At 56.3% G+C, this 17,215-nt stretch overlaps 1 protein-coding gene across 1 annotated transcript in view; it reads right to left on the bottom strand.

Annotated features, from left to right (window-relative positions):
* Positions 1-7,666: 7,666 nt before the first annotated feature.
* TTYH2 (tweety family member 2) overlaps positions 7,667-17,215 on the bottom strand; it is a 35,159-nt gene continuing 25,610 nt past the window's right edge. The window contains exons 7-14 of the mRNA XM_061144955.1: positions 17,026-17,095; positions 16,376-16,431; positions 15,815-15,907; positions 15,525-15,617; positions 13,871-14,013; positions 13,030-13,212; positions 12,519-12,597; positions 7,667-9,452 (exon numbers count right to left, since the gene is read on the bottom strand). Of these exons, the coding sequence (XP_061000938.1) occupies positions 9,372-9,452; positions 12,519-12,597; positions 13,030-13,212; positions 13,871-14,013; positions 15,525-15,617; positions 15,815-15,907; positions 16,376-16,431; positions 17,026-17,095 (798 nt within the window). The 3' untranslated portion in view covers positions 7,667-9,371. The remainder of the gene's footprint in view (positions 9,453-12,518; positions 12,598-13,029; positions 13,213-13,870; positions 14,014-15,524; positions 15,618-15,814; positions 15,908-16,375; positions 16,432-17,025; positions 17,096-17,215) is intronic.

Here is a 17,215-nt window from a genome sequence, read left to right on the forward strand (position 1 = left end):
ATGTTGGTGATGCTGTACCTTCACAGGCAAAAGAACCAGGTTCCTACCTCACGCCATACGAAAAGATGACTCAAAATGGATCACGGCGGAGGATGCAGGTTCAATCTCTGATCTGAGATCCCATAGCCAAAACAAACAAACAAAAATACAGTAGTGATTCTCAACCTTGGCTACACACTTAGGAACACCTGGAGGGCTCTGGAAAAAAACACGACGCTCAGGTTGAACTGCAGAGTAACTAAATCATAATCTCTCAGCATGCAGCTGAGGATGAGAACCACTGATTTAAAGTGAGGGCTCTTAATCTCAGAACCAACGTTTCTCAAATCTGGAATGCCCCTTCAAAACACAGAAATTCCCAGCCCCCTTCCTGTGAACACTGATCTACATGTCTGAGATGAGGCTTAGACGTTTGTACAGTCACCCCAGATGACTGTTAGGACCAGATACGTGTCTGTCCTTCCTTCCCAAACTCCAGGGCTGCAAGGAACCAGACGGGTGGGCCCAGGCTGCTGTCCCCTGAGATACAGGGCCAAGAGCTCTGCGGCAGCCTAGAAGCATGTGCCTGGGTGGCCTCAGGCCCTGGAACAGCGGGGACAGGGGGTGAGGGCGATGAGGGTTAACTACTAGGTCACTTTGCATCCACAGGCGTTGTTTGTTGAAGACAGTACTACCCTCCCAACCGCCTACTTCTCAGCCCCAGAACAGCTCATTCTGCATCAGACTCGTGGGGAGCAGTATTTTCCGCTCTTTCTTGTGGTTTGGAAACTTTTCTACCCAGGAAGGGTAGGAGCAATGGCTTGGAGAACAGAGGATGGGGACAGAAGCACAAAGGACAGCAGGTTGCCCTAATGGTTTATTTTTCATGGACAAGACAGAGCCTCGTGGAAAAGGATGCACACCCAGTGAGCATCTCCCTGGCCGCCAGCACATCGCTGAACTACAACAGGGCTGCACCTGTGCCCCCCACCCCTCCACGTCCCAACCCTCGTCCCCCAAGGACTGCCAGACTCTGTAACTACAGGCTGCTCATCTCTCCCTCTGTTAAAAAGAGACAACTGCCAGGAGACAGCCAGCTCCTAGGGGACACAAGGGGTCTTAAGAGCATGAGGAAAGCCTAGGAAGACAAAAATAGCCTCTTTAGCCCAGATCATATTTTTAACAGCTTTGCTTTCCTTCTTGGTGCTTCCCAAGACCAAGCCAGGAGTGAGAACAGAGGCATTGTTTTCTATCTGGAGGCAGACAGAGGGGACATTTAAAGGCTGGCTGGGTGATGGGAAGACAGCTCATTCAAGGACCCAAAGTGGGCTCTTTCTCACAAGCTGGTGGAGGATGAAGATGAATGGTGAGGTCAGAGCTGGTGGGGGGGTGGTCTCAGGAGGTCTCTCCCCGCCCTGGTGAGACAAGTCTCAAAGGCTGGGCTGCTCCAAGCAGCGCCTGAGTAAGGCTGTCTGCAAAGGGGGCTTCCAGGGGAGGCAGGAGCCGCCTCGCTGCCCTCTGGGACTTTGGGGGGAGGAGATGCCACCCGTGGGAACCTCAGCCCCACAAGCATCTCAAACACAAGACCACGTGGAATTAGAGACAGGCTGCTCTGAATGCCAAATATGCAACCGCCTCTGACATCCTGGGGCAGTCAGATCAGAACCATCACTAAACAGAAAAACAAGACTCTGCTTGTGCAATGATAACGAGCGAAGTGATTCCTGGAAAGAACCTCCTTTGGCTTCAGAGAAACGAAGAGATGAGAGACTGGTGGGGGTGGCTGAGAAGTTCAGTGTAGGAGCTTCACGGGCAGACAAGTGGAGGGCGGCCACCTTCCCCCGCCACTGGACTCCCTGGAGTTACAAAGGTGACAAGTTCTCTCCTTCTTGTCCCTGGGGCAGTCTCCAGTCTTTGTGCTTCGTCTGGCTGGACAAATGACTGTAGGGGGAGGGACTTCCTGCCCTCTTTCTTCTGTCTACGCACCTTCTGGAACTTGCGGTCATAAGGGACTCACGCGCCTTCAAAAGTGGCTGATCTCCCTGGGAATTCCTTCCTCTGCTGCACACTGGGGTCAACCTGGGATGAGCTCCAAGAGGTGGAGGATGAAGACAGCCAGAGGCGGGAGGAGGTCCCCAGACCTGGAGGGTGATGTGGGCCTGTGTTTCCCTGCTCTGCCCACTACAACACTGTCCCCTTGAGCCAAGACTATGGTCTTTTCTTTTTTTTTTAATGTGGTACTAATAGTCATTGGGCTTCCTAGAGACTCAGTGGTAAAAAAATCCACCTGCCAATGCAAGGGATGTGGGTTTGATCCCTGGGTGAGAAGATTCCCTGGAGAAAGAAATGGCAACTATGGTATTCTTGCCTGGAAAATCTCATGGACAGAGGAGTCTGGCGGGCTACAGTCTATGAGGTCACAGAAGAGTCAGACACAATTTAGTGACTAAACAACACCAACAATGAATCTTCGTTAATAATGACAGTCCCTGAGAGTAATGATTCCTAATTAGAAGGCTGTGGTCTTCTATTCACTCCCGTCCCCAGTGCCTGGCACAGGGGGCCCCCCTCCTCCCTTTGTCACATGCTAAACGTGCGATGTGACCCCAATCCGCCAGGATGCTCCCCTAGAGGTCTCTTCCCTACTCCTCCTCTTCTGATGAGAAAAAGTCCAGCAAGCTAACGATGTAGGAGGAAGACACTGGGTCTGAAAGCTGGGAGAAGAATGCACTCGTGTGGTTCAAGAGACTGTGATAAACTGTGAACTTGTTGCAGGAAGAAGGAACTGCGATACCCTAAGGGCATCCAGATACCCACCTGGGGATGAGGAATAGGTGAAATGTTTTAGAGGACCCGCCCCGGCAGACGGGCTCAGTAACTCTAACGCCCTTCCCTCCATTCTAAGCAGAAGGCTCTCCTCTTCTTTCGGCTGGGCCGCCCACCACCCCAGCCCCAGGCTGTATTTTCTATCAGGGGGGCTGTAAACCCTTTAGAAGGTCTCCCATCCCCCCACCAGGAGATGGACCGTCTGATGCGGTCCGTCATCAGGACCCGACTGGCCGCAAGGGGTGCAGGAAGCAGGGTGTCTGGAACTTGCTGGGTCCCGGGACTCCGGGAACATCGAGGGCAGTGAGGCCTGATGGGCGGGGGACCCTAGGAGCGCTGGTCCCCGGGGTCCATCATCCGGCGGAGCTAGCCCGGAAGGACGCCCCACGAGGAGTTTCTTGCGCTAGCGGTGTTTCTCACCCTCTGGGGCTCCCGTTCACTCTCCAGTCTTCTCTTCAGCCGCGGACATCCTCCCCGCGTCCGCCCCTTAACCTCGGTCGGTTCCTGCTGCCGCTGGGGAAGCCCCCGAGTCGCAGCGCTGGCTTCAGCGCTTCTCAAACGGCTCCGGAGTTTACTCGTTGCCTAGCAACCCTGGCCCGGGGCCCAGGACGCGGGGCCGCGCGGAAGGAAGGAAACCTGGAGCACGTGACCCGTTAAGCCACGTTGGAAGCGTCTCTGGTCCCTCCTAAATTAGTCAAGCACCGGTAACGGTAAACGTATGTAGGATCGTTGCCAAGGCGCTTATCCAAGTCCACAAGTATGCATTTGGCAAGATTCTCAGAAAATGCAAAATGTACTCAGTGAGCCTCGGAGTCCTGAGCCCTGGGTGAGGCTCTGTTATTGATTTGTTCATGATCCAGAAGGTCAATTCCACCCCTTCCTTTAGTTTCCTTGTCTGCTAAATGGGAACTATAACCCCCAGCTTCCTCTCTGTTACCAAAGCCCCTGCACATTGAATAGCAAGCTTAAGTCTGAACCACTCCACCTGGAATTAACTCCTATAAGGCAGGGGCTGGGTGTTTCCGCTGCCTAGCTCTTGGTTGCTGGTGAATGAATGAATAAAATGAAATTTCTCATTAGTTAAGACAATAAGGTGAGATAATGTAAACTAAAAGAACCGGATGTGGGGCTAGAAAACATGGGTTTGAATCCCAGCCAGGTGGCTCAGATGGTAATCTGCCTACAGTGAAGGAGACTTGGGTTCGATCCCCGAGACAGGAAGATCCCCTGGAGAAGGGAATGGCAAACCACTCCAGTATTCTTGCCTGGAAAATCCCACGGACAGGAGTCTGGTGGGGAGTCCATGGTGTCGCAAAGAGTCGGACACGGCTGAGCGGCTTTCACTCACTCACTGGACTGTTTACCAACTGAGTGACGTTGGGCAAGTTGTTTGCCTTTCCTGACTCGCGCTTAATCACTTGTGTGTGTGTGTTAGTCGCTTGGTCTTGTCCGACTCTTTGTGATCCCATGGACTGTAGCCCGCCAGTCTCCTCTGTCCGTGGAATTCTCCAGGCAAGAATATTGGGGTGGGTTGCCATGCCTAGGAGGACATGCCATGCCTCGGAGGACCGGGGGATCTTCCTGACCCAGGGATGGAACCCAAGTCGTCTGCATTGCAGGCCTATTCTTTACCGATGTCACCAGAGAAGCCCTGCTTAGTTGCTTAGTCATCTCTGGCTCTGCGACCCCATGTACGCTAGCCCACCAGGCTCCTCTGTCCTTGGGATTCTCCAGGCAACAATAGTGGAGTGGGTAGCCATTCCTTTCTCCAGGGGATCTTCCCGACCCAGGATCTTCCTGACCCAGGGTCTCCTGCATTGCCGGTAGATTCTTTACTGTCTGAGCCACCAGACTCAACAATCCTCATTGGCCAAGGGAGGGGGCAGTGCCATTACTCAGGATAACTGGGAGGACCAGCTGAGCTGACGTGGCGGTGTGCCCAGGCTGGAGCTGACCACAGAACCTGCACTGGAGGCCGGCTCTGTGCCTCCCACGGCCGGGGATCTAACCTGAGTTCAGAGATGGCTGTTGGAGATCTGGACCTGGGCGGACCACGTGTCATCCAAGAAGTGGGATTCGGGGTTGGAATGGAGCCTTGACAAATGGTTATGAGCTGCAGCGGGGGGAAGGAGAGGGGAGATGATTCCAGATCGAAGGGGAGGGCAGTAATGTGAGCCAGGGAGAGGCAGTTGTCACGGAAGAAAGGCATTTTGGGGGGGTCCCTGCTGGGGGCCGGTGAGAGAGGAGTTTACAGAAGTCATCTGGGGATCTGAGAGGCAATGCAGGCTCCTGGCCAGCTTCTGGGGATTCTGTGAAAGGATAAGGAAAAGCAAACATCCTCCCTCAGGCTCCCTGACTTCTCCATAAATGTTTCATCACTACCTGGCCGGTGCAACAGAATTCCCCTTGAGATGGCGCTTTGCCCAACGGCACCAACCAATGGCAAGCCCATAGTGACCGTTGCCATTGGCTGGCCCCTGGACTCCCGCTGCCAGTTTCTCTGAGCCGAGGAATCCCTCAAAGTGATGGGGGCTGGGTGCAGGAGCGTATGAAAGCCCCCACTGACCCGGCTTTGTGTGGTCAGGGGCAACTCAGACACAAAGCATCTGGAAGAAGTGGACCGGCTCCACCCTGGGGCGCTGGCTGGCTGGGGCTGCGATCCCAGATGCCCTCCTCACCCTTCCCCCAGCTCTGGGACGCTGAGGCTCCCTGCACGCAGGGAGGTGAGGGGGAGTGGGTGGAGAGAAGTAGAAAAGTCAAGAGGAAAACTGCAGCCTTCCTTCCTGTATCATTGCAATGACTTATCACAGGCTTCTCACCCACCCTCACTCAGAAAGCCTGCTTGCTGCCAATCGCCAGCGGGCAGCTCCGCTCACTGGAAAAACAGGCAGCACCCATGGGCGGGCCCGTCTCAGTCACCCTGGGAAGCCAGCAATAGAGCATGTAATTAGAAGTAAGTACAAGGGTCCAATTTTTAAAAACTGCAGCGTCTTCCAGATCTCCACTCACAGCAGACCTGGCAGCTTTTAATTTTTGTTGTTAAATGACCCAGTGACTTTAAACACCATCCAGTTTCTTTATTTGGGTGTGCTGCGTCCTTATTGTGGCAGGTGGGATCTTCAGTTGCAGCATGTGGGATCTAGTTCCCTGACCTGGGATCGAACATGGGCCCCCTGCATTGGGAGCTCGGACTCCTAACCACTGGACCACCAGTGAAACCCCAGCAACTGAAGCTCTCTGCTGAGAGCAGCCCCTAGCCCTGGACATCCCCAAGGCCAGTGAACAGTCCATTGCAATGTTGTCCCGCCAGCCTCTTTATCCATTTTCATCGTGATAAAGTACACATAAAACCTACTACCTTAACCATTTTTAACTGCTCAGTTCAGTGGTGCTGAGAACCTTCATACTGTTAGACAACCATCACCACCATCTATCTCCAGAGCTCTTTTCATTTTGCAAATCTGAAACTCTATTCCTGTTAAACAGTAAGGCCCCACTCCCCGCTCCCCAGATTCCTAACAAGCACAATTCTACTTTCTGTCTCTATGATTCCGACTACTTTAAGTACCTTGTAGAAGTGGAATCATGGGGCTTCCCAGGCAGTGCTAGTGGTAAAGAACCCACCTGCCAATGCAGGAGACGTAAGAGATGCTGGTTCAATCCCTGGGTTGGGAAGATCCCCTGGAGGAGGGCATGATAACCCACTCCAGTAGTCTTGCCTGGAGGATCCCATGGACAGAGGAGCCTGATGGGCTGCAGCCCATGAGGTCACAGAGAGAAAGATGAGACTGAAGTGATGAGCAGCAGCAGAAGTGGAATCAGTTTTTTTTGTTGGTAACTGACTTATTTCATTTGGCAGAATGTTTTCTAGGTTCATTCATGTTGCAGGTGTCAGGCCCTCCTCCCTTTTTAAGACTGCGTAATATTCCATTGTGGACAAAGCACATTTTACTTACCCGTTCATCTATTAATGGACACTACGGTTGCTTCCACTTTTTCCTATTGTAACTAATGGTGCTATAAACATGGGGGTACAAATATTGAGACCATTCTTTCAATTCTTTTGGGAAGTGGAATTGCTGGATCATACGGCAATTCTATTTACTTAATAGAATTTATTTTTAATTTTTTTGAAGAAACTCCATCTGAAGCAGCCGTACCATCTCTCATCCCCACAACGGCATGCTAGGGTTCACTCTGTCAGCTACTCCAGAAGAATCAGTGTGAACGACAGCCTCAGGTGGGGAGCTGGAGTCGGCCTGCCAAGCCCTCCCAGGCTGGCTCGGACACACGAGATGCTGCAAGGACTGAAGGGCTCCGTGTGTCGCGGGAGCCCGGGTGCAGGCAGGAAACCCGTGGGGGTGGAGAGTTTCGGAAGAGGAGGCAGCAAGGACCTGCCGCCAAGCTGGGAGAGATGGTCCGCCCTGTGACCCTGGCCCAAGCCCTTATCATTGCCCAGAGGTGCCCACCTGGGTCGTGGGTTACGCTCCTGACTCTGACACGTGCCCCAACTAAGTCCTTTCTCTTTACACCTCTGGCATTTTTCATTTAAAAAATGACTTGGGACAGTTCCTGGCACTTTGGAGGTTACTCAATAAATGCCACTTGTGATCAGCAACCCTAGAAGCAATCACCTCCAAGGGGAGCTTTGGAGACTCGGGCAGAAAGGAGGCCTGATTTTGATCCTGAAGAGCAGCAAGGTGAGGCCCTGTCTCTATTTTTCTGTTGTTTTTCAACAGCCCTGTCTTTAAATCCTCAACACTGAAACCCACTCTGAACCCCTCCTCGAGTATAACCCAGCCAGTAGGTGCTATCAGCTACCTTCATCATTCCCGAAGCGGAGGAAGTTGGACACAGCGTGCATTTTAGTACCAGTGGTTTATTTCTTCCCCAGGTGAGGGCGCACCTGTATTAAGCAGAGGTGTGCCCACCTGGCTCCTCCAGGAGCCACCCAGGGGATTCTAGTTTAGTTTACATGCATTAAAAACAACGCTAGTGGCCAACGAGGAACGTTAAGAAGCACCACCTCGACGTTGCAGAGTCCTGTCTGCACGCGACACAGCCTCATGAGGGTGCGGTCATGGTACACATATGTACAGGGGAACGGGGGAGAGAGTCCCGGCGGCCCGGTGGTCCTGTGGTTGGGGAGGCTTGGCTGGAGCCTGAGAACCACTCTGCTGTTCAGTTCTGGCCAGAAGCGGTGCCCCGGTTCATAGCCACGCTACCCCACGCCCCTGGTTCGGTGTGGGAGGCTGTGGGCCTCCCGGGCCATGCACTCTGGCCGGGCAGGAGGTTGGAAGCACCAAAGACGCTAACGCTGGCTCCTCAGCGGAGAGGGTGGTGGGTCATTACTTCCTCCTGGTCCCCAGGCTCCTCCTCACCCAGCAGGTACCGGTCAGGGGCGGGGACAGGGGTGGAGAGAGAGGTAGGGAAGATGCCCATCTGTACATCAGGACATCATTTTGCTAAAAGCTTTAGGACCAACTTGGGAGACAGAAGCAGGGAGAGTTTATGTGGCCGTGTAGCTGGTCTCCGGGACCAGACTCTGTTCACGTTCAGACTTCCCTCCTAGAGACTTTATTCTCTCAAGATGCGTCCGTCCAGGTGGGATGAACACACATCCCCATCAACCAGCATCTGGGGACAGGGTGTCTCACTGACCTCTGTTTTGGTTGACAAATTAGGTGGGAAGGATCAGCCCCACATCTGCTGTAAAAACTGGCTTGTGGGGTGAGTTTCAATTCTTTGGACAATCAAGAACCTTTAGAACACTGGCAAGAAAGAGTCACTTTTTCAAAGTGTCTGTGAATACCTGAGACCACCCCTACTGCCATGAGCAAACTCACAGCAGAGATTCTGGAATGGAGGTGAGGTGACCGAAGGTTGCAGAGAAGAGAGGTCCATCACGGCCACCTGGAAGGCCACCAGGCTCAAGGCCCTGGAGCTCCTGGCCTCATAGGCAGAACCTGCCAAGACCTTCCCTCCGTGGCCTAGGGAGAGTCTACCTGGCCCCGGGAGGCTGAGTTGGACAGTGTCTGGTCTCATCAGGGATGTCACCTTAAAAAGCATCTCCTGATCAGCCCGTCTGCCTTTACCTGTGGGTAGATGGTACCCATCTGAGCAGCCAGGAGGAGAGGTGACCCCGAGAATGGTTACCTGGGTTTCCGGCTGTGCCTGCAGGAGGCAGAGTCCTGGCAAGGGGACCCTGCAGCCCGACCCAGCCTGTCGTCACTGCCCTTCCCCACCTGGCGAGGCAGGGAGTCAGGGGCGAACTGAACCAGGCTCCTAGCTTAGGGACGGCCAAGCACCTGGGGGCATTTCTGGTGTGGACAGGGAGTCAGCGGAGGGAGAGGGATGGGCCAGCTCACGGGGCTTCTGTCTGCCCGGGAATGTCAGCCAACCCCAGGCTGACTCTCCCTGAATCTTCAGTCGCTCCCTGGCACCAGCCGGAGCCTTCCGATCCTGCAGTCTCTATATGCCTTTGGTTTCTGTTAAAGAAACACACTTGCATTTGCCTTAGTTAAAAACCAAAACGGAGCAAGGAGGCAGGAACTCCAGAAAGCGTGTTAGGCTGGAAACTCGTTCCCGTAGTGCCGCAGATGTTCGTCCGCCACGGACAGGTAGGTGGCCCGCATGCTGGGCGAGTACTGTGGGAGAGAGGGGAGGGGGCGGTCAGGACGGGCTCACACGTCGCCCATCACACCGGACGCCAGTGCTTCTGGGGGTGCTGGGCCCACCACGGCAGCTGGGCAACGAGTCTCAATGTCAAGGCCTCGTGGGGGTTGTTGGAGGACAGTGGGGGTGGCCTGGGCAGGCTTCGTGTCTGCTGATGCTTCCAACCCTGGGGCCATCAGGACATCTGCTTCCCAAACTCAAGCTGCACACCCGACCAGCCTCCCTAATGCACCCGGGTGCTAAGGAGCCCGCCGAGCAAGCAGGCTGACGGCACAAGCCCACTGACTCTGAGAGCCAGGTTCAAATCCCAGCCATGCACCTTACTCATCCTATGACCTTGGAGGAGGTTCTCCAATTGCTCCAGCCTCAGTCTCCCCATCTGCACAATGGACCTAAGAGGACTCAGCTCTTATGTTGAAAGGATGGACTAATATAAAGCAGAAAGGTCCCTAACCCAGGGCTTCTCAAACCTAGCTGTGCATTAGAGACACTGCAGGGTGGGGCTGGGGAGGGTTCTGAAAACATCCTGATACCCAGGCCGTACCCACCAGTATTTTTTTTATGAGATAAAACACACATAAAATTAAGCCTTTTGGGACTTCCCTGGGGGTCCAGTGGTTAAGAATCCACCAGCCAATGCAGGGAATAGGGGTTTGATCCCTGGTCTGGGAAGATCCCACATGCCACGGAGCAACTAAGCCTGTGCGCCCTAGGGACGGTGCTCCACAGTAAGAGAAGCCCCTGCAATGAGAGGCCCACATACCGCAACGAAGAGGAGTCTGCAGGCAGCACTGCAGACCCAGCGTGGCCATAAATGAATAAATAAATAAATAAATAAGCTGTTTCAAAGCGCCGCCTCTAATATTTTTATAATAAGTTCTTCTCAGTGCAGCCAAGTCAGAGAAACACAAAGTTTGAGTGTCTGCAGCAGATGTTAGCCAGCTATTGCTCAGAAGTTAAGGATGTGGCTTCTTACATTATCGCATCTCCTGTCAAATATACGACCTCAGAGTCTGCACGTCCCACAAGCTCCAGGTGCTGTTGGTCTTCTGACTAAGGAGCAATGATCCACAGGACCCTGACTGTCCTCTGGCCCCAGGGGTTCAGGTCTGAACCACTCACACCAGAGCCGGACAAAGGCTTCCAGCTGGGCGAGGGGTGGGGGCCTGAGACTCCTTAACCCCTTAAAATTAACTGGGTCTCAATTTTGCCCTTCCAGGGACACCTAGAGGCACTTATAGTTGTTCTTCCGTTGTTAAGTCGTGTCCCACTCGTTTTGACCCCATGGATTGCAGCACGCCAGGTTCCCTAGTCTTCACCATCTCCTGGACTTTGCTCAAATTCATGTCCACTGAGCTGGTGATGCTATCTAATCATCTCATCCTCTGCCTCTTCTTCTTTTGCCTTCAGTCTTTCCTGGGGGAAGGTTTATTCTGCCCTTGAGCCTTGCAAATAAGGTCAGTTTTCTGATTATCTCTGCTGAAGGCAGGGAGAGTGGCCTGGATCTTTCAAAACAGAAGGCAATCCGAAATTCATTTACTGTTGGCATTCCAGGGCCTTGAGTAATTCATGTGTCACAGCATCGGATTTCTCCTAATTATGTTGTACTGAGATTAATATGAAAATCAACCTGCATTCCTGGGGCCACAGCAGCTGGCGGGAGGAAGCAGGAACCCAAGAGGCTTCTTCTGGTTTACAGAGAAGCCAGCTTGGGATTTCAAAGGTGCCAACTCTGGAAGTAGGCCTGGACGGGCCGCTGCCGCTGCCTGTGGCCCCCAGGAGCGAGAGCAAGGCCTGGGTCGAGGGTGGTCTGTAAAGGGCAGCAGGGAGGCGCTCTGGGCAAAACAGAAGCAAGGCGGGGCTGGGCAAGGAGAGCCGGATGGTCGGCTCAAGCAGGACGCTGCGGACACCTGGGGTCGATCGTCCTGCGTGTGGGGGGCTGGCCTGTGCCCAGCAGCGCCCCGGCCTCCACCCGCTAGAGGCTGGGAGCAGCCAGCACCCCCTGCCAGGCATGACGACCAAAGATGCCTTTAAGTGTAAAGTGAAAAGGTCAGCTGCTCAGTCGTGTCCGAATCTTTGGGACCCCATAGACTGTAGCCAACCAGGCTCCTCTGTCCGTGGGGTTATCCAGGCAAGAATACTGGAGTGGGTTGCCATTTCTTTCTCCAGGGGATCTTCCCCACCCAGGGATTGAACCTGGGTCTCTGATGTCTCCTGCCTTGGCAGGAGGGATCTTTGCCACCTGAGGCATGGGGGAAGCCCAAAGATGCCTTGAGACAAACTCGAGTGTCCCTGGGGGAGACCCAGTGCTCCACGGTAAGGTGGAAAGGTCACCTTCTCAGACCCCGAAGAACAGTCCCCCCCCGCCAGGGCCCATCGCACCATACGGTACTTATTACAGCAGCTTTCTGAGTCACCCCCCTGTGGATTACCCCGTTTCCTGAAGACGGGCTGGGTCCCCGGCTCTCTTTCCCGGGTCCAGCGCTGTGCTTTTCACTAGGAACACTCATTGGACGCCCTGAGCTGGTTCTCAAAGCCAAGTCTATGTCCTGGGTCTCGTGTCCTTGGGGCGCCAGGGCTCCAGGTTCACCATCTGAATGGCTTCTTCCAAACTACCGGGATGGGGCGGGTGAAACGCCTCACCCAGCCCAGTGAAGGCGACGGCGCCTTCTCCGACAGACACCTGGCTCAAGGATGCAGACGTCCAACCTCATCTCAGACCCCCTTCTTTCTTATAAATGCCAGGCTGATTTTTGTTTGCTTTCTCTTTCTTTTTCGGCTGCACCACGCGGCATCAGGATCTTAGTTCCCTCACCAGGGATCGAACCTGCACCCTCTGCAATGGGAGCTCGGAGTCTTAACCCCCGGACCTCCAGGGACGTCCTGACCGTCTGGTTTAATGCTTATCCAATAACAAAACTGTTTCATTCTTTTCTATTTCAGTGGGAGGGATTCACTGGGTCCCCAAGAGGTTTTCTCTTTAAATGCACCCCCCACCCCAGCAGGGTTTGTGCGTTTGCCTGGGGAGCCCAGCTTACCGTGGGCGGAGGGGACCCTCTTCCGATGAGCGGCACGTTCTCATAGCGTGGGTTCCCGCCGAACAGCGCGGCTTGGTTCCTGCGGGGTCGAGAGGGGTGAGGAGCGCTCAGGGCGGGGACACAGGTGTGTGCCCGGACTTCTGCAGGAGGGTCCCGGGGGTGTGCATACGGGACATGGAAACGGACCACAGACAGAGGGGAGGGAGGAGCAGGGAGTGGGTGATGGGCCAGGGGAAACGCGGCTTCTCGGGCCTTCGACCTGCCCTGCAGGCTGGAGGCAAAGGGCCTGACACCTGCAGCGGCTCTTCCTCCAGCAGGAGATGCTCTGGGGGGGGGGGCCCACATTCAGGCATCCCGACTGCAGCCAGGGGCCCAGCTGGCCTCGGACGCCTTCCTCCCCCGCCCTGGCCCCCTGGACCCAAGTATGCCCCCGCCCGCAGATCCAGCTCCCCGAAGGCCAGGACAAGCAACACCGCCCCAGCCCGGCATGTTGGGGGATGCCCCGCCATACATGTACTCTGAGACGGGGGCGTTGGAGATGGTCTGGGTGGGGTGCAGGCTGCCCTGGCTGCCCAGGCCACTGCTGTAGCTACAGAAGCTGCGAAGCTGCCCCCGAGGCGGGTTGTGGGCGGCGATGCGCCGGGCCTGGGGGTTGAAGGGGTCGTCGTCGTCGATGTCGTCATAGTCCCTGTCCCTAGGATGACACGCAGGATGCGGCCGTGAGGGGTGAGGGGGGTGACACCAGGCAGTGGGGTCCTGGCCCACTTTCCAATCTTTCCTCCCAGGTCGGCCCCCACCCTGGCTGCAGGTGTCTCCTTGAGGTTCTCTGAAAACGTGGTCTTCAGCCCCGCCTGATACATATTACTCTGCTCCGTTCCCAACTGCACACCCACCTCCTCCAGGCAGGCCACCCTGCTGACCACCTGCACATCGACCCTCCCTCCCCTGCTTCCTTTTCTGATTACTCTCGAGATACTGAAATGCTATCTTGTCTCTGCCTCCTCCATGAGACTACAGGTGCCCTGGTAACAGTGCTACAATCTGTTCCTTCCGGTATTCTGGGGGCACCCCTCCCTGCAGCAGCATCACCCCACAAAGTCCTGCAGAGGAAGCGGGGACAAGCTAAGGAGGCCAGGCTGTGGCACGATGCCCTCGTCATCCTTGGCCCTGCTCTGGCCCCCTCCAACCTCCTTCTGGGGTCCTGTCTGGACTTTCAGGGACGCTGCAGCAGAAATCCAGCCAGCCTGTTGGGGCTGAATGCCGGCCCCCGACTGCCCCTCTCCACCCCAGGTTATCAGTTCTCAGCTCCGCCAGAGAGCAGAGCCTCCCGCCTCCTCCCCCAGGAAGCCCACCTCCTGGCACAGTGCTGCCATGCCCCCGGCCCCAGGCAGGTCATGATGGAAAAGGCCAGCGCGGCCAGGAGGGAGAAGAGGCCGAGGTACAGCAGGCCCTCGAGGCCGTCGTAGCAGATGCCGGCGAGGGCATCCAGGTAGTCCTGGAGGAGGAAGAGGGACACATAGCTGCAGGGGGAGAGGGACACTGCCGGGGGTCCTAGCGGGTCTCTGGAAGCCCCTCTCCCCAGCCTGGACCCGGGATCGCCTCCCCTGCCCCATCCCAGGCACAGTGTTCACCCACGAAGGGTCCACGTTCGCGACCCCGACACGACGGGGCACTTCTTTGGATTCTCTCTCCACGCATTTACTGAAAATACCGACTGTGTGTGTGCTGGACTCGGAACAGGACAGATGCCGAGCTTGAGGGTGGGGGAGCCAGAGGGCAGAGGGCATTTAATCTGAGGCCAGGACAGCAGGGAAGCAGGGCGAGCCTGCAGCCTCTGAGGCAAAGGGGCCAGGCTTGGCGTGTTCAGGAGGGAGGGAGGTCAGCTGAGGACACGCGAGACGGCGCCAGTTCATGCTGGACCCCGTGGGGCAGGCGAGGAGGAGCCTGAATGTAATGCAAGGTGATGGGAAGACACGGGCGGGTTTGGGGATGGAAGGCTGTGATCCAATTCGGTTTTTAGAAGGCTGCTCTGGCTGCCGTGGATGAAAGGTAAGCGGGTGGGAGAAAGTGGGGACTAGTTAGGGGGTCACAGCTGTCACGCCGGGGAGCAGGGTGGTGCCTGGACCAAAGTGGGGGCCGTGGGGGGGGGACAGAAGAGGATGGGGCAGGGTAGATCCGAGGGTACAGCGGCGAGCACTCGCTGAGGGATGGCGTGTGGAGGCTGGGGAGGAAGGAAGGGTACCAGGGCCACCCCGTTCTCAGCTCTCAAGTCAGGCTGCTGGGGTTGGAAACCCAAGGCCTTGACTCGATAGCTCTGGAATCTTCGTTAAGCTGCTTTATAGATAAAAAGATATATATATCTGTCTATCTATCCATCCATCTATAGTCACAGACAGATTGCTATCTATAACATTTTTCGTGAAATATGTATCTCACTGTTTAACAGTGAGGACTAAACGATATATCGGATACACAGCGCACAGAACAAGGAGGAACACAGGGGCTCAGTGAATCGCAGCCGTGATCATTATCAGGACTATTCGCTTGAAACCCACGTGGGGTGTGAAAGCTTGTCAACATACACCAGCTTCCTGCTTTGGAGGAGAGGAGGGGCTCATATGCACCCAGCGTGTTCCCTGCATGGATGTCTAACATTGCAGATTCCTAGAGATGACCCTGGCAATGAGAGCCGGGTGTCCACTTGCAACTCAGGAACTGGATGGGTTGACCAGATGGCTGTGGGGGTCTGGGCACTAGGAACAGCCTTCCTCATATAGCTCAGGGTGCCCCGAAACAGATCCAGCTCTCCGTACCCCAACCCCCTGGGACCTTTCTCTGCATCTCCCCGTCTCAGCTACTGGAGAGAATCTAGAAGCCAGGCACTCTTCCACCCTGTTCCCCGAGTCAGGCAATCACTCTCCCAGCCTCTGCTGGCTTCTCCCTGGGACGATGTGGCCTGCTGGGGTGCCCCCTCCCCCCCGCCTGCTCCCCAGGGCCACCCCGCACCTTGTGCAGCCCCCGGCAGTCCAACAAGGCGGTCAGCTGGTGGAGGCTGGACTCAGATGAGTTCAGCAGGAGCTGGATTCCAAGCAGATCTTTCTGAAGCAGGAAGAGGCGGACATGCGGACAGACCAAGAAGGCAGAGTGAACGAGGCGGGGAGGGCTTGTGGATAAAACCGCAGACGGCAGCTTCGGCAGAGAGGCCTTTAAGGCCACAGGAAGGGGCTAGACTGCACAGGGAGGGGACACGCTCTCCTTCCCCAGCCGGGGCCCGAGGGCAGGGCCGGCCGCCTCACCTCTGCTGTGGGGAAGCGGGGCGCGGCGAACTGCAGCAGTCCCGCTACCTGGATCTGCATGGCGGTCAGCGAGCGCTGGAAGATGGTCAGGGCCTGCGCCGGGAGAGACAGCAGCCCCGTGTGAGGTTTACTCCCAGGAGCCCCCACCTGCCTGCGTCCCCTTCGGGGCCCCCTGATCGCCTGCAGCTGCAGTTACATCCCTGATCGGGGACGGCCCTTCCTGCTGGCAGGAGGTCTTCCCCTCAGCCCTCAGCCCTCCTGAGGGCCGGGCCGCTCCGTCCACCTGCTTCCTGCTACTCCAAGTGTCCTGCTGGGACAGCCTTGTCCGGGAGCTTGTGAGAAATGTAGAATCTGGGGCCCGCCCCAGACTTAAGCACAACCTCTGCATGGACACCAGCATCCAGGGTGATGGATGGCCATGCAAGCTGACCAAGAGCCCCCCTGCAGGGGACCCCAAAGAGGCAAAGAACAGCCAGGCACCTCCACCTTACGGGTCAGTGCTGCGGCTGACCACTGGGGGGCGCTGGGGGCGAGGTGAGGGCTGGACTGGGCGGGGCATACCTGCTGGAAGGGGCTGCTAGCGCTCTGACTGCAGTACAGGTAGTATCGGGTCACCTCTGCAGAGGCAAAGATACTGGGGTCAGGCAGGAGTGACGCGGCGCTCATCACACGGCGCTCACAGCACACGCGGCCCGGCGCTCATCACGCGGTGCTCACAGCACACGCGACCCGGCGCTCATCACGCGGTGCTCACAGCACACGCGACCCGGCGCTCATCCATGCTCTGTGGCCAGGCCCGTCCTTGAGCTCCCGAAGGAGGCAGCTTCTAAGACCCGGCCCGTGGGTTCAGCTGGACCTGAAGGACTCTGGGTGATGGGGCGGCTCTGGGCAATTACGGGGCTGAAAGGTAAGCAGGGCACAGTCTGGGGTCTCCCTGGTGGCTCAGACGGCAGAGAATCTGCCTGCAATGTGGGAAACCCGTCGGTCGGGAAGATGCCCCAGAGAAGGGAAGGGCTACCCACTCCAGTATTCCTGCCTGGAGAATCCCATGGACAGCGGAGTCTGGAGGGCTACAGGCCGCGGGGTCCCAAGGAGTCGGACATGACTGAGAGACTGACGCTTTCAGTTTTTCTTGGGGGCGCAGTCTGGCTGACCGCGGGCCTGGACCGAGCATCCCAGATGGCCCTGACAACAGCAGCCGAGATCCTTACCGGGGTGGACTTGGCCCTCTGTGACGTTCAGGATGAAGGCGTCCGGAGCCACGCAGAAGTCGCTGGTGCCCTGAGCCGGGGAGAAATGGGCGGGGTGGAGGAAAGTCACACACTCCCAGGAGCTCAGGCACGGGGACCCCGCGGCTCAGAGCTGGCTGGGCAAGAACCGTCAGCGGCCAGCTTCCCTGGG

This window comes from Dama dama, chromosome 5 (genome assembly GCF_033118175.1).
Source record: "Dama dama isolate Ldn47 chromosome 5, ASM3311817v1, whole genome shotgun sequence".
Lineage (NCBI taxonomy): Eukaryota > Metazoa > Chordata > Mammalia > Artiodactyla > Cervidae > Dama > Dama dama.